At 32.4% G+C, this 17,799-nt stretch overlaps 7 protein-coding genes across 7 annotated transcripts; 3 read left to right on the top strand and 4 right to left on the bottom strand.

The window, feature by feature from the left end:
• Positions 1-78: 78 nt before the first annotated feature.
• On the top strand, positions 79-1,527 carry BX664DRAFT_294047 (ribosomal protein S5 domain 2-type protein). Its single transcript, XM_051542077.1, has 5 exons — positions 79-368; positions 485-653; positions 729-926; positions 1,003-1,158; positions 1,210-1,527. Exons 1-5 carry the CDS (start codon positions 115-117, stop codon positions 1,342-1,344), a joined length of 912 nt encoding a protein of 303 aa, XP_051401218.1. The 5' UTR covers positions 79-114; the 3' UTR covers positions 1,345-1,527.
• BX664DRAFT_328088 (uncharacterized protein) lies at positions 1,515-2,919 on the bottom strand. Its single transcript, XM_051544541.1, has 4 exons — positions 2,440-2,919; positions 2,139-2,305; positions 1,948-2,065; positions 1,515-1,872 (listed from the first exon to the last, which is right to left on the bottom strand). Exons 1-4 carry the CDS (start codon positions 2,876-2,878, stop codon positions 1,622-1,624), a joined length of 975 nt encoding a protein of 324 aa, XP_051401217.1. The 5' UTR covers positions 2,879-2,919; the 3' UTR covers positions 1,515-1,621.
• Positions 2,920-2,989: 70 nt separating this feature from the next.
• Positions 2,990-8,465, bottom strand: BX664DRAFT_384290 (non-SMC mitotic condensation complex subunit 1-domain-containing protein). The gene is made up of 18 exons (XM_051549170.1): positions 8,324-8,465; positions 8,156-8,234; positions 8,016-8,074; positions 7,733-7,905; positions 7,510-7,652; positions 7,322-7,443; positions 6,971-7,254; positions 6,679-6,869; positions 6,404-6,608; positions 5,828-6,346; positions 5,473-5,755; positions 5,260-5,399; positions 5,123-5,192; positions 4,541-5,023; positions 4,266-4,453; positions 3,689-4,207; positions 3,291-3,633; positions 2,990-3,227 (listed from the first exon to the last, which is right to left on the bottom strand). Exons 1-18 carry the CDS (start codon positions 8,448-8,450, stop codon positions 3,130-3,132), a joined length of 4,026 nt encoding a protein of 1,341 aa, XP_051401216.1. The 5' UTR covers positions 8,451-8,465; the 3' UTR covers positions 2,990-3,129.
• A 111-nt stretch (positions 8,466-8,576) lies between these two features.
• Positions 8,577-10,344, bottom strand: BX664DRAFT_357273 (C2H2 type zinc-finger-domain-containing protein). The gene is made up of 6 exons (XM_051547940.1): positions 10,137-10,344; positions 9,986-10,065; positions 9,852-9,918; positions 9,308-9,746; positions 9,018-9,233; positions 8,577-8,934 (listed from the first exon to the last, which is right to left on the bottom strand). The coding sequence occupies exons 1-6, from the start codon at positions 10,295-10,297 to the stop codon at positions 8,644-8,646; spliced, it is 1,254 nt and encodes a 417-aa protein (XP_051401215.1). The 5' UTR covers positions 10,298-10,344; the 3' UTR covers positions 8,577-8,643.
• Positions 10,345-10,466: 122 nt separating this feature from the next.
• BX664DRAFT_328079 (uncharacterized protein) lies at positions 10,467-11,402 on the top strand. Its single transcript, XM_051544540.1, has 2 exons — positions 10,467-10,958; positions 11,046-11,402. Exons 1-2 carry the CDS (start codon positions 10,494-10,496, stop codon positions 11,292-11,294), a joined length of 714 nt encoding a protein of 237 aa, XP_051401214.1. The 5' UTR covers positions 10,467-10,493; the 3' UTR covers positions 11,295-11,402.
• Positions 11,403-13,360: 1,958 nt separating this feature from the next.
• BX664DRAFT_328073 (WD40-repeat-containing domain protein) lies at positions 13,361-16,571 on the bottom strand. Its single transcript, XM_051544539.1, has 12 exons — positions 16,246-16,571; positions 16,036-16,175; positions 15,875-15,953; positions 15,552-15,794; positions 15,268-15,476; positions 15,091-15,191; positions 14,893-15,012; positions 14,642-14,781; positions 14,250-14,578; positions 13,975-14,143; positions 13,636-13,906; positions 13,361-13,565 (listed from the first exon to the last, which is right to left on the bottom strand). The coding sequence occupies exons 1-12, from the start codon at positions 16,418-16,420 to the stop codon at positions 13,457-13,459; spliced, it is 2,085 nt and encodes a 694-aa protein (XP_051401213.1). The 5' UTR covers positions 16,421-16,571; the 3' UTR covers positions 13,361-13,456.
• A 52-nt stretch (positions 16,572-16,623) lies between these two features.
• Positions 16,624-17,621, top strand: BX664DRAFT_357270 (putative 60S ribosomal protein L27A). The gene is made up of 4 exons (XM_051547939.1): positions 16,624-16,802; positions 16,969-17,269; positions 17,326-17,431; positions 17,516-17,621. The coding sequence occupies exons 1-4, from the start codon at positions 16,786-16,788 to the stop codon at positions 17,533-17,535; spliced, it is 444 nt and encodes a 147-aa protein (XP_051401212.1). The 5' UTR covers positions 16,624-16,785; the 3' UTR covers positions 17,536-17,621.
• The last annotated feature ends 178 nt before the right edge of the window (positions 17,622-17,799 follow it).

Below are 17,799 nucleotides of genomic sequence, written 5' to 3'. Positions count from 1 at the left end.
AAGAGAACAAAAAAAAGCCACCATAGCAAAAAGTAAATCCATAAAAATTCCCACTTCTTTTTTTGTCCATTCATTTTTGATACTGCGACTTTATTTCTTTCTTTATTTCTAATAATGCCAGCACCATTAATATCTCCTGCAGAAAAAAGTTATATAGAACAAGGAATAGAACAAGATTGTCGCGCTGATGGTCGTGGAAGATTGGAATATCGTCATATTGTCCTTGAATCTGGTTTACTCTCTCAAGCAAGTGGTAGTGCTCGTTGTAGACTAGGTGATAGTGATGTTCTCGTAGGTGTTAAAGTGGAAATTGGTGAAGTTGATCAAGAAAATCCCAATGTAGGTCGTATTGTTTGCAATGTGGAATGGTAAAATAATAAATAACAATAATAATATTCAATCAAAAAGTTATTCTTCTTCACATACTGATCTCCTTTTTTTTTTTTTCTTCTTCTTCTTCTTATCATAATATGACCATGAACAGTTCACCTAGTGCGTCACAACAATTCGAAGGACGTGGTGCTGATGATATCAACAATACCTTGACTTTATCATTGGATCGACTTTATAATGGACCTCAAAGTGGTATTGACCTCGAAAAACTATGCATTATACCTGGTCAAAATTGTTGGGTGATATATATTGATGCAATGGTAAGAAATGATACACTGATTATTATTATTTTATTTTATTTTTTTTAAAAATATTTATTCTCTCTAAATAAATAGGTGATGGATTGTGCTGGAAATCTATTTGATTGTATTGTTATGACCACAAGAGCCGCTTTACACAACACACGTATACCAAAAACCGAAATTCAAGATTTAGGAGATGGTGAATTTGAATTTGATGTGGTGGATGATATAGAAGATGCTGAATCCATTATTGGTTGGGATCGATCACCTATCTCAGTCACTTTATATAAGGTAAGCGAAAAAAAAAAGGAAACATCCAGACATATTAATTTTTTTTTTTTTTTTTTTTTTTGATTTGACAAACTAGATCGCTGATCGATATATCATTGATCCTACGATTTTGGAAGAATTATGTTCACAGGTGACATTAACGGTTGGAGTCAACAAAGAAGGACAAATATGTGGTATTCAAAAATCAGCAACTGGTAGCATTGATCCAAGTTTATTGACCGAAATGATTCAGGTATATACATATATAAAAGGGAGATGAATATATGAACTAACAATTATATAGAGTGCCACAAATCTCGCCAAGCCATTATTGCAACAATTAGATACCAAACTATTGGAAGACGAAGCTCAAGTTCAAGAGAAACGAAAATTGGGTCAGCCTGTGGAAAAACTTGGATTCTTTGCCGCTGTGATTTAGCTTTATTATTAGTCATTATCCATACATCTCTCTTAGCATCTTCATTTCTTTTTTATTGTATTCTTCAAATAAACATTTTCATTCTTTTTTATTATTATTATAATTATTATTACAACCCTATTATTATTCTATATTACCAAATATTCCATACTGACCATCATCATATCAAATAAAAAAGTAAACAATACAAGATATTTATTAGATAAAAAATTAAAAAAGAAAAGGAGGAGAGAATCAAAATACGAATCTAAGCATAAAAGTACACAATCTATCTAGATTATTTTCTAACAGAGATTTCAGTCCAAGTCATACCAAGTCCCACTTTCGAAAAGCCAAGTCGTTCAAATAAGGCCGTACTTGCTGGATTTGAGTATTCCACAAGAGATAGTACATAATACTGTATCTGATCACTGTTTGGTGCATTATCGAGTAAAAATCGAGATTGCTTGTTGCACAAGTCGCGTACAATGATACTTGCCAACTGTCGTCGTCGATATTCTGGAATCACATGAAGTCCACCAATGGGTACTATGATAATTAAAAAAAAAAAAAAAGATAAATATCTCCTGTTTCATATTTAGTTAGTGTGAACCATATAATTACAATCACGATGAGTATACGCCCAAGCAACTAGCTTTCCTTGATCACGTAAAGCAGAAGATATACGGAAACAATCCTCCACATACTTCGAATCATACAAAATTTTGTTCCTTTCGACTACCTGAATAGATATAAATAAAAGAGAGAAAAAGAATGGTTAATGCTATGAGAATCAAAAACGTTGTATATCTTACCGTCTTCACATCACTTGCTACCAAATTGGAAAGTGGCCAAGGTGATTCTATAGGAATGTCTGTTTCCACAGGTTTGACAAATGTATGGCAAGGACCATAGTAGATAATTTTATATAAAGCACTGATCAAAGGTTGCCATACTAATGAAACACCATGGAACATGCATTCTAAAAATAATAATAATAATAATAATAATAAAAATAAAAAAATAAAAGTAAAGTATAAACGGTAAGCTTCCTTTTTAACAATATATTCTTATTCGTCGTTTTTGTTTTTTTGTTTTTTGTCTTCATCCAGTTACCATTATTTCCCCATTCATTGATGACTTGATGTAGCACATGCTCCAAAAGATCCACACTTTTCTGATACAAGACATGCAAATGATCGTCGTCGTACAAACGTGGCGCCTTTTCTCCGTTCCAATCGCCTACCGCAGCTTGTTTTTTCAAAGATTCGGTGACCACGCCTTGATTATCAAAAACCGGTTCTGTGCTGACATAGATACGAAGTCGATGGAAACTATTGATGACAAGGACAACGGGTTCATCAAGGGGTAAATAATCTGGATTGGAATGGGTTGAATAGACTTTAGATCGGCCAAGGTGATCAACGGTGGAATGACCTGTTTGAAGGAACCAGCCTAAAAACTGTGAACAGCTTGGTTGATGGTGACGAGATAGTTGTTCTACAAGTGGTGCATATTGATCTGTAGATAGAAGATGCAACGTAGGGACTGTCATGAGAATATAATGTAATGAAAAGCGATAAAAAAAAAAAAAAAAAAGAAGGAAAAAAAAAAGGGGGGAAGGAAAAAAGAAAATGGAAGGAAAGAAAAAGACATTGTGCTCCGCCATAAAAACAAATTTAACCGATGAAGTCGAAAAATTGTTGATATGATGTTGACAAGAGAGTAAAAGTTTTTTATTTGGTTCATTTATGGGGATTGATATAAGGTATGAATGTATAATAATAATAATAAATAGAATATATGCTAAATAATGGTTGATAATTCGTCTGTTGACGTGACTGATGATGGTGGAACCGAAGAAGAAGACGATCTTTGATCTTTTCGGATGGCACGTAAAACAACTACCAAAAAAAAAAAAAAAGAATCAATCTACTAGTTTGATAGGTATCTGTTCTTTTCATTACCTTTCTTCTTTGGTTTGGCAGCTTTTTGTTTATCTTCCTTCGAGATACCGCTAATGGATTCCACTTTTGCTTCTAATTCATCCACTATTGTCTTGAGTTCAGCTTTTTGTAGTTTTTGAGCACTCCGGCCTTTTGCAATGATTTCCAAAAAGTATTTATGCACTGCATCATCATGTAATTTGTCTTGATAATAAGGGAGACCATCCAATAGTTTTCGATAGCTTTTTTCCGTCTTGTACGGGAGTAATGATAAACAAAAGGCAATATCTCGCCAACCCCGACCTTCTTCTGCATTTTGAAATCGCTGACACAGTTTGTCCACCACATTTTCCGCATGTTTTCCCTAACAAAAAAAAAAATCAGATCAGATTTATCTTCTTTCTTTTTTTTGGCGTTACCTTTTCCACAAATTCAAAAGAAAAAATGAATTTCATGATGCGATGGAAGGATTCCTCGTCCACTTGACTTGAGTTTTTAGCTGTAAGGTTACTGATGATATCCGGCAAATTGTTGTAAATAGCATTGTCTTTATTGGCCAATTCAGTAAAAAAGAGTTTTGCTAGGTCAGCAATACGTTGATCAGAGTCTTCCAAACATTTCGCCATTTCACTGATTTGACCTTTCACCTTGACCATTCCATTGAGAATCAGATGAGTTAGGACCATTACTGCATTCTTCTTCACCATTTTATCTTCATCTGCCAGTCGATTGTACAGAAAAGTGATATTATCATCAATCAATGTGTTAAAACAGACCGCCATGTCACCTAGTGCTATCACAATGTTGCTTCGAATAGTAGGATCTTTGGATTTTTCGAGAATTGTAAGTAAAAGTTGTAAATGTCGTTCACAAAAATCTGAGCTAACACACATGAATTTGCCAAGAGCCAACGTTGCCATGGTTTGCAAAGTACGATCCTGCCAAATAAATAAATAAATAAAACCAATTATTGTTTTAGTGAGATCTATTTCTTACCGTATACACTTTATTTCTTGCACACACTTCTATCAATAAAGGACCAAACCGAGCCAATAATGATTTCCCACTAAATAAGATTTCCCTTTCACGAATTCTAATAATGGCATCACCAATGTCGTCTTCAGCTGTACCACCCACTTGCTCTAATTCATCTTCCATAGCTTCCGATGACTTTTCTTTTCCTTCTATGAAGCATAAAGAAAAAAAAAGTAATCAGTAAAAGTTGTATTTATTTCTAACAATCCCCAATATCTTGTTCAAAATGACCTTACCTTCTTTGGTCAACTTCTTTCGTTTCCATACAGCTTCCACAACTTCAAGATGTACAGTTTGTTTGAGAGCAACATGACCGACAATGAAAAAAAGTTGACTAAGTTCATATGGATTTCTGTTAACAGATTGGCGTAATGACTGAGATTGTAATGGCGTTGTTTGTTGTTCTTCCTGTTCCTTTGAGATGTCATTGTCCACATCCATTGCATCGTCATTCCCATCATTGGAATCATTTGTCATATCATTTGATTCAGGTTTCTTGCCATCATCTTGATCATCAGAAAAGATTTCTCTCGTTTTGGACTTGATGATTTCACCACAAAGGAGATCAGGATGTTCACCCAACAAATAAATTGCATTGAGAGCTTGTTCTGTCATACCGAACCATTCCATGGATGTGCTTTGACTTTGTACAACCTCCTTCAATTTGGCGAAAACAGGGTGGGACATTGGAAATCGTTTCCCTTCATAAACACCACGTGCTAAAATAAAAAAAACAAACAAATAAGTAAATAAATAATAGAAAAGAATAAGTGATTGATCAATTATGCCTTCTTTTTTTTTTTTTTTTTTGCTGTTACCTTTGTCTGATTTGGTTCCTGCTAATCTTTGCAAGGCGATACAAGTATATTTTGCAATTACCAAATCAGTCTAATAGAAAGAATAATAACAAGTGAGTAAATTAGTAAATGTTGACCCCATTTGTAAATATACTTACTCTTCCTACAGATCCCAAACCAATATGAAGCATAAGATCTATTTTTTCAGATGCCACTTCAGTATTTGCCTTTGCCAGCATGCCAAGAATGATGATAGCTCCTCGTCGTTGTTGTTTTGAAATTTGTCCTTTTGAAAATCCTAAAAAGAAACAACTAGATTAGCATAACGGTATCTCGATTCTTCCTTCGTTGTTCTAGTTGCAGCTCTTTACCATAGACTTCCCATAATTTTTCTACCACAGCATTCGAGATATCACCTTCTGCCATCAATGTACTCAATACTTGTTCCAATGAGGTCAATTCAGCCAATGTTGTGTGGTATGTTAATTCGATAAGATACTTGGCTATATTATTGATATTTTGTCGTTTCGATAACTTGGTATCCGGTTCAATATAAAGCGTTCTATAACAGTCTAACAGTTTCATCTTAATCCCTTTTCCTTCATCACTAGTATCCTTGATCCAAATCAAATGTAGCATCTTTTTCAATCCAGCCTATATAAACCAAATAGAGAGAGAGATAAGAAAAGAATGCAAATCTATTTTTTTTTCGTCATCATCACTTACTTTAGCCAATTTCACTTTGTATAAATAGGCAGTCATAAAAAAGTCCATAGATTCCACCACTTCTAATTTTGATTTTGAAGACAATAATTGGCCAACAATGGGAATACTTTTGTGGATTTGTTCAATAAATTTAACGGCATCAATAAGGAACGTTTTCATAAGAGTGAGTTGTTGCATCTTTTCTTCGCTGATGACGGTTTTAGGACATGGAGTTGCATTTATTTTTGTTGTTGGTACATCGTCATTGTCATTGACGTTATCATTGGTGGGCCCTGATAATGTATCGTCTACTATATCTTCATCGCTATTATTATTATTATCATTATCATTTGTGCTAGTGCTGTCTGTAATTGCCGCGTTTTCCTTTTCACTGTCATTCATTTCCACCTCTTGTGTTTCATTGCCCAAAGGCGTCGCTGCTGCGCTTGCGCTAGGTTCTTCTGGTTGTTCGTCTCTATTTGTAGGTTGAAGTGCATCAATAGCAACAAATCCAAGTACATCACTTTCCGTAGTCGAAGCCTATAGGAACCAGTAAGACATCAGTTTGTGTAGCGTCATTATTACAACATTTCTTACCTCCAATTCAGCTTCAAGTTTGCTTAATCGATCTTGCCAGTTTTCCAAAGTCAGTTCTCCACCGTACATATCATAAGGATGGGTAGATATCAACTTGGTTAATACACGGACAGCATATTTCCGAACGCTACTACTTTTATCTTCCAAGTGCCGAATAGCCAGACTACATAATGTTTGACGCCTTTTTGGAAACTTGACACGAAGACTATAAGTTGAAAGGATAAGTGAGTATCAAAATATATATACCTAAAGTAAACATATGATTGTCCACCTACTCTAATATTTTAATATAGGTTTGAAGCACTTTCACACGGCAAAATGAGATGGGATCCAACATGCGTTCCTCCAATATATCAAAGAATCCATTGATTTGATCCTTTTGCGATTGTGACTCTTCCGAGTTTTGAGTCAATTCCACGATTAGTTTACCGGCAATTTCGATAAGAGTCAACCTTATGGCATAAGACTAATAGAAAGATTTGAACATATATATATATGTAGTCAGTAAAATAATGGTTTTCATATTCTTTTTTTTTTTCCTTTTTTCTTGAAAGCGTCCTCACTTACTTCACTATCCAATTGTTGTATCAAAACACCTAAATTTTTCAGCACAGACCTTGGAGCCAGATCAGTTAGTTTGAGGAGAAAGGTTGAGAATGTCTTTGGATTTGCTGTATCCTTCACATCTTTGACGGCTGTATCCTTGAATTCTTGATTCCCAATTTCACGTAGTAATTCATCTGTTAACTGTCCATAATCGTACTTGTCAATCAAATAATGTAACCATTCCGCCATTGGTTCAGCACAATGTTCCCAGTATTGTAGATTTTGTATCACAGTAGCTTGTGCAGCTACAAGAATGACAAAGGAAAAAAAAAAAAGTCAGATCAAAACTTTCATTATGCTCTGATTTCTTACCTAGTAAATGATCATAATTCTTGACACATAAACTTAATATTCTGAAGATTGCTAATTTCAAATCGATCACTTTGAGATTGGAGGCATTTTCAAAGAAGTGATAACATGATTTCGTGAATAAACTAAAGATGATGGAATAGAAATAATGATATTAGTCAGCTGAATATTGTAATATATTGATAGTTTACTTGATCAATGCTGTCCGATCAGGTGGAAGAGTCCATATTTTTGTCAATTTAAGTTCTAGGAGCCACGCCAAGAGATCATAGGTTTTCTTTTGTTGTACTGTCCAGTTTGCTGGTCGATCATCATAAACACGTCCTTTTCCTCTCTACAAAAAAGAAAAAAAATCATATTGAGCGTTAAGAAGAATTACCATCTCTTTTTTTTTTCCTTGCAAATATTACATACCTTTGATTTCGTTGAAGCAGCAGAAGCAGCAGCCTTTGCAGCTTCCTCAGATAGTTCCAAATACCAGTAGATCAAAAAGATATAATGTTCAAGACAAGTTCGATGTTCACCAAATGTACTAGTTTCGTTATTTGCCAAGTCATCAGAAGTAGTTTTGACTTCAGTGCGGAATGCTATCAAAAGAAAAACAAAGGGAAGAAAAAAAAAAGGAGTCATGTAAGTAAATCTATGAACATTATTCTGTCTTTCCACAATTCTTCTCTTCTCTTTTTTTTTTTTTTACCTGACAATAGGATATCATGAAGTCGTGCGGCAATACGAGGGGTAAGAGCTTCGAAATATCTATTTCCAAGGTGAAGGAAAAAAAAAAGGTGAATACATAAGAAAAAAAAAGAAGGTTGTCCAAGCGATAATGATTATTACTTTAGAAAACTACGAACTTTATCAAAGACTGAAGGATCAGTTATGGTATTACTTGAAACTTCAATATGTTCAGTGACATCTATATCAAGGAACGAAAAAAAAAGAAAACGTTTAGTAAAAGTAGTTTTTTTTTTTTTTTTTTTTTTTTTTTGGTTTTTTTGTAATTACAGTTCAAACTTCGAGCCAAGTCATGTTCTGATTGACCTTCAATGTCGATTTCGTTTTCAATATGGTAATTGGATGTATCGTTTTGTAATAGTCGTATTTCCTCTTGCAGCACGAAACTTGAAGTCATATTATGAAAAAAAAAAAAAAAATAGAACGAAAGAAAGAAAAAAGAAAAAAAAGAAATCAAGAAAAAGGTACAGAACGCGCCTAGGATTTAAAAAAGACACGAAAATCAAGCAGCGATACGATCGGAGTACAGGTCATACATATATATTGTATATAGTTTATTGGATGAAGAGACATAACTAATGTAAACAAATCTAAACAGGTACTTGAATACGAATACGACGAGTTGTGTTTCTATTATTCTTAATAGCCACTTGTTGTTGAAAATCTGATTTTCTTGTGAATTCCTTTTGAGCTTGATGAGTGGATTGAATAGCAGCTAAAGAGGTTTGTGGATCATCACTATGAAGAGCCGTACCATCAGTCAAGAGTTGTCGACGTTGTTTCCTATTGAGAGGATTTCCTTCAGATTCTGCCAAAGCAACTATTTCAGCAACAGCATGTTCTTTATCTTGAATAGATAATGGTGTCTTTGTATCATGAGTCTTGAAAGAAAATAAAAAAAAAAAAAAAATGAGATAATTCAAAAAAAAAAAAATAGACATACAACTCTTTTTTTTTTTCTTACAGTCTTTCTTAAACGTTGCTTGAAATAACGTAATTTCTGTCGATGACCAATTCTTGTACCATTTTCCAATAATCGTTCTGTATTGTTGTTCAATAGAATAATATCATCATTTTGATCGAGTGAATCCAAATCGATAGGTCCAAAGTCATAAAATTGTAATAAAGCTTCAGGATCTTCAGAATCATCATATGCCATTTTACAGTGACCTTTATCAATCTATACAAAAAAAAAAAAAAAAAAAAAAAAAAGAGTTATTTTGATGAAAACGATTATAATCTAATTTCTCTTACCATATGAGCTCTAACTGCCTCCAAACTTCGCCATTCCTTGCCACGATCGTTACAAAATAGACAGATATAATCTTGTACCACTTTGTCATAAAGATAGGAAATAAGACCAGGAGCATCCATCAAATATTCATCGTCAGGTAAAAAGAAACCATGTTGTGAAATCATATGCTGTAGGTTAGCACCAAAATGATCAGAAATGTGGTGACAAAACAAACAGGAGACTTGAGACTTATCAGATATAGTAGGTTGATGTTGTTGATCTTCTAATTGATGTTCAATTTCTTCGTCATCAGAGAATAGTTGTTGTCTGTGAGTATTTTCTTTTTTATTGTGAGTTCCATGTGTAGAAGTGGTTGTAGGAGAAGATCTGAATTCAAGATCTCGATGTTTTTTTGATTTCAAGTGATTACTAAATGAGTTTTCGTTGACATAAGATCGTCTATAAGAGATATATAAAAGATATAGATGAGTTTGTTTGTTTTGTTTTGTTTTTTTTAAAAAAAAAAAAAAAAAAAGAAAAAAAAAGAAAAAGAAAAGAATTTACCTGCATACACCACATTCATATATAACGTTTGCTTTTTCTTCTTCTTCCCTTCCAATGGCTTGTTGAGCTAAAACAAATATATATATAGATATATTAGTCATTAAAACACACATTTTGGTGGAAAGTTCTTTTACCTAAAACTTTTTGAGCAAATTGTTCAGCAGAAACTGGAGAAAGATCAGCAACTTTACGTTTCAAGTTGTATTTGTGCCAACTAAAAAAGAAAAAAAAAAGTAAGATTAGTATAATAAATATGAGTATACTTTTTTTTTTTTAATACTTTACTCAGTTCTATAATGTGAACGTTGACGTTCTGAAGTAGGAAAGGCAACTTGGCAAGCTAAACAAGTAAATAAAGTATTGGTTGGCTTAGCTTCCCGTAGACCAGCTGATAAAGCTTGTACTATTGAAGAAGGAGCAGAGCTGTTGTACTCAGTTGTCGACATAATAGGAATGCACTAGGGAAAAAAAAAGGAAGAGAAAGATGGAACCCAAAAAAAAAAAAAAAAAAAGTTTAAGCGGGGTCGAAAAAAACAGCGGAAAAATATCATATATAAAAATCTCTTTATGCCGTCATTTTGACATCCTTTTCTTTCTTTCTTTCTTTCTTTTTTTCTTTTTTCTATTATAAATAATAAATATATGATGACATCAAATGAATCTTCTCCTTTTTTAAAACCTAATGATATGGATCAATTTGATCAAATGATGGCTGGTATCATGGAAAGCTCTATATCAATGATGTTTCGACAATTGATTGAACCAATTGATAGTGGAAAACATGATATCTTTACTAAATCATCATCATCATCATCATCTACTCCTCCTCCTTTACAGCTTCATGACTTTGGTGGTAGTGATTTCAAACGTTTGGCGGAAAAATCTCGTAGAAATCGTTCTTTGTCAACACCTCAAGAAACCCGACGAGAAACTACATCATCATCATCACAAAAATGGAATAGTCCCAATTCTTTATACAGCAATGACAACAATCAACCAAGTGACTCTTTGAACGCCAAGGCAAACTTTTCTTTTAACGCAATACAAACGACAAACAATACTATTATTAAATCAACAAATCATCGGCACTCCTCCTCTTTGGGAAAGGTAAGTGATTATTTGAAAAAGATGATTGATTTTTTTTTTATAAAAAAAAAAAAGATTGAATGATTCACTTTTATATATATATTATAGGATTGGAAATGTACTCAAGAATGTGTATTTCGTACAGATGGTTCTGAAGAAACAATATATCAGAAATCCAACGATGGTGTGGCTACAGAAACTATTCATCATATAGTTTATCCCGATGGTACTATTAAAAATATCAAGAGACCTATAATTGTATCATCCCCTTCTACTACTTCATCATTATCTTCATTAGATGATTCTACATATACAACTAGTCCTTTCACTAGATTATGGCGTCTTGTATTCGATTAACTCCATCTTTACTTTTTTTGAAAAATTCCTATATTTGGTTCCTCTTCTTTTTCCATACCCAGCTCACGTGTAACAATAAAAGTTGCTTCATTTTATATATAAACTTTTTTTTTTTTGTTGGAATACCTGTTTTGGATTTAGAGATGACGATGCTTTGATGTTTCACTACTTATGCCTTGTTATTGAAACGATAATAGAAAGACATGTGACTCAATATTATAGAAACTACACTTTATTCAATAATAATTGACGGAATTCAAAGAATAAGATGGCGCAAAAATAGGAAATAAAATATCGTAAGGATAGAAAATAAATGACAGGGAAGAAAAGAGAGAGTTGTCGCATAATCAAATAGAGAATATAAGAAAATAGATATCATGAAAAAAAAGAGCAATCAAAAAAAAAAAAAAAAAGGAAATCCACCAATTGAGTTCACCAAGTTAACATATATATAAAAAAAAAAAAATAAAAAATGAGTAATACTTATCCAAATAAAAATATTTCACTAGCTTACCATTTAAGTGTAACGAGATCGCCGTAGCGAAAGTAGGATGGCGATAACCATCCCGGAAATTGTTAAATTGTAAAGTTGTTATATTAATTGAACCAACGGTGATTAAACCATTAAAGAATACTTGTAAAAAAAAAGATAGGCAAAAAAAAAGAGTGATTGAAACAACGGTGATTAAACCATTAAAGATAGACAGAAAAAAAAAGAGTGATTGAACCAACGGTGATTAAACCATTAAAGAATACTTGTAAAGAAAGAGATAGACAGAAATAAAAAAAAAAGTTAAATCAAAGAGATCCTTTTATAAGAAAATGAATCATCCCTGCAATTATGAGCTAATTTTAGTGGATAAAATGATGAGACAAGATGTAAGCAAGTTTTATCATCTTTTTTTAAATATTAGCAACATTTCTATCTTTATATCGTATCTAATTCATCACCATTCTTTTTTTTAGTATTAACAACATTTCTTTCTTTATATTGTATTTAATTTATCATTTGTCTTTTTTAGTATCTACTTCATCATTTTTTTTTAGTGTTAGCAACATTTCTCTCTTAATAATAAAGTTAATTACATAGATGTTCTACATTAAATTCTATTATTACAATATTTATGTACTAAGTGATACATGGTACTGACTTGTTTTTGCCGTGTTTTAGTTTAATGACTAGTTTTTTTTTTTTTTTTTTTTTTTTTTTTTTTTTTTTTTTTTAGTTGTTCTATTTTAAATGGTAGTATGATTGTGTACAGCACATTTATTATTGTATTTTTTAATTTCCATTGATGTGATGAATCATCATTATTATATTGATTTATCATGTTGGCTGATAAAAGAGTGTTTTGACATTTTTCAAAGAAAAAAAGAAAAGAAAAAGAAAATGCTGTTCTGTCAGAAGGTAACTAGAATGAAGTATTTTGTATTTTATCAGAAATTTGTACAGTGATTGACGACAATGTTTCATCATCCATCATACAATCATACAATCATCCAACATATAATCATCCATTATCACATATCATCCATCCTGTAATCATCCAATATACAATCATCCGTTATCATATATCATCAATCATGAATCATCAATTATGAATCATCAATCAATTGATACCTAAAAAAGAATGGACGACACCCAAAGCTGCTAAAAATATGAAAAGCTTATGTTACTTTTCTTTTGTGTCTTTTATTATTAATAAACAAGTTATCATCAATGTGTTGTGTGTTTTTAATGTACTCTACCGCCATCTCTGGAGCGATATCTGAAAAAGTGGTAATGCGCCATTCATTTTGGGAAAGTACGATATTTTATTTGATAACATCACGAAAAGCATTTTCTTGTGACCCGACAAAAAACCTTGAAAACACTGTATAACCATGCATTCAATTTACTATGGAATAAACACATGTGATTTCAACTAGTTCTTATGCATCATTATATAAAAGCACCTTTTCATCAAACTATGATATTATTTTTCCTATATATATACATATATATATATATTCATCATGTGGTATTACTCCACTAGAAAACTAGATTTAAAAAGAGAGCGTGTGTGTGTGTGTGAGTGAGGATTTCCTTTTTATTTTCTTTATTTGGGTAAAATAAAATAAAAATAAAAATAAAAAATGAAAACGAAAAATTGAGAACTATTCTAAAGGGGAGGCTTGAATGCACCTGCAACAAGACAAAGATTTCGATTTGTAAATTGAATATCATAAATGGGTGTATGTTTTGTAGGGAATACTCCAAGATGATCCTTACTATATATGTATACATATAACAAAAAAAAATGTCAGTCAATTTCATATATATATATATATATATATTTACCTTTCCGTTATTTTTCGTTCTTTGCCTATTTGTCTTGTTAAAGAAGAAGAAGAATCCAATCGTATTCGTTTTGACTCCATTTTCGATTCTGATATATCTGTATTGACTTGATTCACGTCCCATACTCGTACTGTGTCATCGGCTCCACCCGATACTAAAACATTGTTGTCCATGCTAAATCGAAGGGAATAAATAATATCCGTATGGCCTGTCATTGTCTTTAATCGTCTACCCGTTCCAAGATCCCAAAGCATGATAGTGTGGTCATCCCCTAAATAAGGAAAAATATCAAAAATAAATCATCTAGTATGATTTAGTTTTGTCATCCCTCTATTTTACCTGCCGATGCCATAAGTTGTCCATTAGGTGATAGTGCTACTGTTTTAATTGCGCCTCTATGTCCCGTAAACACACGAACTGTTTTACCAGTTTGAATATCCCACATTCTTGCTGTTCTATCACTTGATCCAGTTACCACATATTTGGAATTGGGATGGAATTTAACCACCTATAATATATATATATATATATATATATATATAAAAGGAACATAAATCATTCATTCTCATTTTGTAACCCCTGCATCCTTTTTTTTTTTAATTCATCACACTTACATCTACATCGGAGAGATGTCCCGCAAATACACGTAAAGGATAAATTTGATCACAACTCCAAAGTCTTGCCGTACGATCATGAGAAGCAGTAGCAAAATAAAATCCAAATGGACCGAAATCCACATCCCAAATAGGATAATTATGACCTTTGTAGATCACCAAGTTAGTGTAGGTTTGTGTGCTCCATAATCTTGTTGTCTTGTCTGCCGAACAGGAGAGTAAATACTTGTCATCCGGACTAAAGCTAACACCATATACCGAGTTGGAATGTCCCACTAATTTTTTGAATTCAGAACCATGACGTTCCTTTTGTCTGTTGAGATCATCATCTATATATAATATATATAATAATTGAGTCAAACATTTGGCCATTTTCCAAACTTATTACTTACAATCATTAATATAAGCCGGATTAATGGTATTTCGAAATCCCTTGAGTTTTTCCCCTTTCAGACTCCAAATTTTGACAAAAGAATCGGAAAATCCACCTGCGACTAGTGATGCATCCTTCGTCACCGATAAACAATTCAAACTATCATTCAAAATCAAACATAAAAGAAAGTAAAAAAAAAAAAAAAAGGATAAATTAAAATGGATGAATTAAAAAAAAAGTCAATAGATTAATTATAATATTTTTACATACGTATCATATGTATTGTGGAATGTATAACAACAAATGCTTGGTAATGAATCATGTCCCAAAGGTAATCTTTTTTGAATATCTTTCAGTAAATTGATTTCGGCTTGAATATCAGTCCCACGACTATCAGTTATACAAAAAAAAAAAAAAAAAAACGGTTTGATTAGTCCAAATTCTAATCATTATATAATATTTACTTACTATGGAGGAAGAGGTATATCATTTAAAGCTGGACTATTTACACCTTGGTCTTGAGTCACTTTCTTGAATAGTTCGAGTAATGAATTTGTAGTTGTATCAGGCTAATCAAAAGGAACAAGAAGAGAAAAAAAAATTAGATCTAAACCTTTATGATATAAAAATTTCATTCTTCCTTACGTTTTCAGAAGTTTCATCCTTGCTAATTTGTTCTTCATCCTTCAAAGCTTGTTCCATTTCTTCCTTGAAAGCTGGATCCATGGGCAGTTGTCCGAGTTGTACTGGTTGTTGATTGAAAGTTTCTAGATGTTGTGATTGATGACCAGTAATTCCAATGACATCGTCCAATTCTAATCCGCCAGCAGATTTCAAAAGCTTGCCATGCACCACTATATTATCATGTTTTAACCAAACCAAAATTAAAATTACTCCCTCTCTCTCTCTCTTGTTTTTTTTTTTTTTACCTTGTATATTGATGTATTGATTGACAATACGTAGTAGAAGCATGAATCGATTATCTTGTAGATAGCTGAGAAACAGTTCAAAAGGCACGCTAGACATCCGCAAGTTATATTTGTTGTTTCGATAAATCTGTGCCAATTCGTTTTCACGAACATGTTGAGGTTCCTTGATTGACTCTAATCGTTTCAAATCCGGTGTATGTACTTCAATATGGTCTGATTGATATGTTGTAAATAGTTCCTTCGCTATAGGATAAAAAAAAAGTTATGATAAATCAGTCTTCATTATACATACATATATATATATATAACATGTCATTTCTCACCTTGGTCTATTTGTCGTTTTTGAATCAAATCAAGGTAAGCATGTACAAATATTGGAAAGAGAACAGATCGAAGTTCAGGCTATTTCATTAAAAGGGAGAAACAAACAAGTTAATTTTATTGAATGCAAGTAAGAATAAGTACTAAAAAAAAAACACGTTACCTTGTACCAATCTAAAGAGTTTTCTATCCATTCGCGTAAACTTTTGTAACTAATATCATATGTCACTGGATCGTCATTGTCCTCACTTTTCTCTAATGCTGCTCTTGTTGTTTCTGTTTCTGATTCATTTGTTATTCGTCCTAGATCCGAGAAAATAATACAAAAACAAACACATTAGAACATCCTCTTTTCTTTTTATTGTTTTCTTACCATTAGAAGAGTCATTTGGTAATTCAACAGGAATACCATTGAGTTCTTTCAAGAAGACAGATTCAGTTGCAGTATATCCTTCTTTCTTCAAATAGGATACTACCAATTCGGCAGGCATAATGTTGACATTTGGATTTGATACTGTAGTAGGATGACTAGAAGGTGAAGGATTCATGTTTTTAAATAGTATATAAAAAAGTAGGGAGAATAAAGAAAACTACAAATACTATATATGATGTTATTCCTAAAGAATAGAAGAATGTAGGAATAGAAATAACAACTTTGTAGAATAGAAGGATATAATAAAGGATAATATAAAAAAAAAAAAAAAAACAAAAAGAGGAGAGAAAACAACTGTGGAAAAAAAAAAGTAGTACGCTGGGTTTGAAATCAACTGTATACAGCAATCAGGATTCACTCTGACACTTTTGAATCTTTCTTTACATTTTGAAGAATGGTAAGTAACTAGTAACTATTATTTTATACGAAAATAGGATATAAGGAAAAGACAAAATTATATGAAGATATTATATTATATGAATGGATGAATATATGAAGTGGATGATTTTACTTAGATAGATGGATGGATGGATGGATGGATATACTGGGAAACTGACGACGATATTGAATATTGAATGAACACCGAATTCCACCAATTAAACGATATACAATGAAATTGATTCTTTTTTTTTTTCTTTTTTATTTTGTACATTAGCCTACCAGACTTCATCACAACAGAAAGAAGCGTGGTCACGTTTCAGCTGGTCACGGTCGTGTCGGAAAGCACAGAAAGCATCCTGGTGGTCGTGGTCTTGCTGGTGGTCAACATCATCATCGTATCAACATGGATAAGTACCATCCTGGTTACTTTGGTAAGGTCGGTATGCGTCATTTCCACTTGAAGAAGAATCCTACCTGGCGTCCTGTTGTCAATTTGGATCAAATCTGGACTTTGGCTGGTGAAGGTGTCCGTGAACAATACAAGAACACTGAAAAGGTTCCTGTCATTGATGCTCTTCAAAACGTAAGTATAGACTTATATTATTAGGAATCCAGACTTAAATTTATTTTTTATTATAGGGTTACGGTAAGGTTTTGGCTAAGGGTCGTGTCTCTCAACCTGTCATTGTTCGTACTCGATTCGTCTCCCGTCGTGCTGAAGAAAAAATCAAGGCTGCTGGTGGTGGTAAGAATATCCCAAAAAGAAATATTTTATTATTATTATTATTATTATTATTATAGGTCTAATTGTTTTGTCTATTCTGTCTAGTTGTCGAATTGATTGCCTAGTTATAGTTGTAGTCTTATTACCTTCTTATTTCATCTGTTGTGTTAATGTCAATAAACAACCATTTACCCAAATCTATTTATTTGTTAATATATTTTTATGGTCTTTGATAACTAAAAGCATTTGATCGTATTTACTGTACGATAATCATATTGATTTGATCTATTATGTCATTTGTATGCAGGATTTTTCGAACAGTTTTTGCTTTTGCTTTTTTTTTTTTTTTTTTTTTTTTTTTTTTTGGTAAGCGTGATTTTTGAAGTACC

This window comes from Halteromyces radiatus, assembly GCF_025201355.1.
Source record: "Halteromyces radiatus strain CBS 162.75 chromosome Unknown BX664scaffold_3, whole genome shotgun sequence".
In the NCBI taxonomy this organism is placed as follows: domain Eukaryota; kingdom Fungi; phylum Mucoromycota; class Mucoromycetes; order Mucorales; family Cunninghamellaceae; genus Halteromyces; species Halteromyces radiatus.
This window is presented reverse-complemented; position numbering and strand designations above follow the sequence as displayed.

What these genes read in the sequence shown, in the direction of transcription:
- BX664DRAFT_328079 (XM_051544540.1), top strand. Translation starts at nt 10,494, where the DNA reads ATGATGACATCAAATGAATCTTCTCCTTTTTTAAAACCTAATGATATG. An exon ending in ACTCCTCCTCTTTGGGAAAG is followed by an intron (nt 10,959 to 11,045) that starts GTAAGTGATTAT and finishes TATATATTATAG; the next exon opens with GATTGGAAATGTACTCAAGA.
- BX664DRAFT_328073 (XM_051544539.1), bottom strand. Translation starts at nt 16,420, where the DNA reads ATGAATCCTTCACCTTCTAGTCATCCTACTACAGTATCAAATCCAAAT. An exon ending in AGGATGAAACTTCTGAAAAC is followed by an intron (nt 15,192 to 15,267) that starts GTAAGGAAGAAT and finishes CCTTTTGATTAG; the next exon opens with CCTGATACAACTACAAATTC. An exon ending in GAACGAAAAATAACGGAAAG is followed by an intron (nt 13,566 to 13,635) that starts GTAAATATATAT and finishes ATACATATATAG; the next exon opens with TAAGGATCATCTTGGAGTAT.
- BX664DRAFT_384290 (XM_051549170.1), bottom strand. Translation starts at nt 8,450, where the DNA reads ATGACTTCAAGTTTCGTGCTGCAAGAGGAAATACGACTATTACAAAAC. An exon ending in TCATGATATCCTATTGTCAG is followed by an intron (nt 7,906 to 8,015) that starts GTAAAAAAAAAA and finishes TTCTTTTGATAG; the next exon opens with CATTCCGCACTGAAGTCAAA. An exon ending in ACAAAGTGAAATTGGCTAAA is followed by an intron (nt 5,756 to 5,827) that starts GTAAGTGATGAT and finishes TGGTTTATATAG; the next exon opens with GCTGGATTGAAAAAGATGCT.
- BX664DRAFT_328088 (XM_051544541.1), bottom strand. Translation starts at nt 2,878, where the DNA reads ATGACAGTCCCTACGTTGCATCTTCTATCTACAGATCAATATGCACCA. An exon ending in CAATGAATGGGGAAATAATG is followed by an intron (nt 2,306 to 2,439) that starts GTAACTGGATGA and finishes TATTATTTTTAG; the next exon opens with AATGCATGTTCCATGGTGTT. An exon ending in GGCGTATACTCATCGTGATT is followed by an intron (nt 1,873 to 1,947) that starts GTAATTATATGG and finishes TAATTATCATAG; the next exon opens with TACCCATTGGTGGACTTCAT.
- BX664DRAFT_357270 (XM_051547939.1), top strand. An exon ending in TCATTGATGCTCTTCAAAAC is followed by an intron (nt 17,270 to 17,325) that starts GTAAGTATAGAC and finishes TTTTTATTATAG; the next exon opens with GGTTACGGTAAGGTTTTGGC. An exon ending in AATCAAGGCTGCTGGTGGTG is followed by an intron (nt 17,432 to 17,515) that starts GTAAGAATATCC and finishes TATTCTGTCTAG; the next exon opens with TTGTCGAATTGATTGCCTAG.
- BX664DRAFT_294047 (XM_051542077.1), top strand. Translation starts at nt 115, where the DNA reads ATGCCAGCACCATTAATATCTCCTGCAGAAAAAAGTTATATAGAACAA. An exon ending in TGATATATATTGATGCAATG is followed by an intron (nt 654 to 728) that starts GTAAGAAATGAT and finishes CTAAATAAATAG; the next exon opens with GTGATGGATTGTGCTGGAAA. An exon ending in TATTGACCGAAATGATTCAG is followed by an intron (nt 1,159 to 1,209) that starts GTATATACATAT and finishes ACAATTATATAG; the next exon opens with AGTGCCACAAATCTCGCCAA.
- BX664DRAFT_357273 (XM_051547940.1), bottom strand. Translation starts at nt 10,297, where the DNA reads ATGTCGACAACTGAGTACAACAGCTCTGCTCCTTCTTCAATAGTACAA. An exon ending in CGTTCACATTATAGAACTGA is followed by an intron (nt 10,066 to 10,136) that starts GTAAAGTATTAA and finishes TTTCTTTTTTAG; the next exon opens with TTGGCACAAATACAACTTGA. An exon ending in AGCAACGTTTAAGAAAGACT is followed by an intron (nt 8,935 to 9,017) that starts GTAAGAAAAAAA and finishes TTTTCTTTCAAG; the next exon opens with ACTCATGATACAAAGACACC.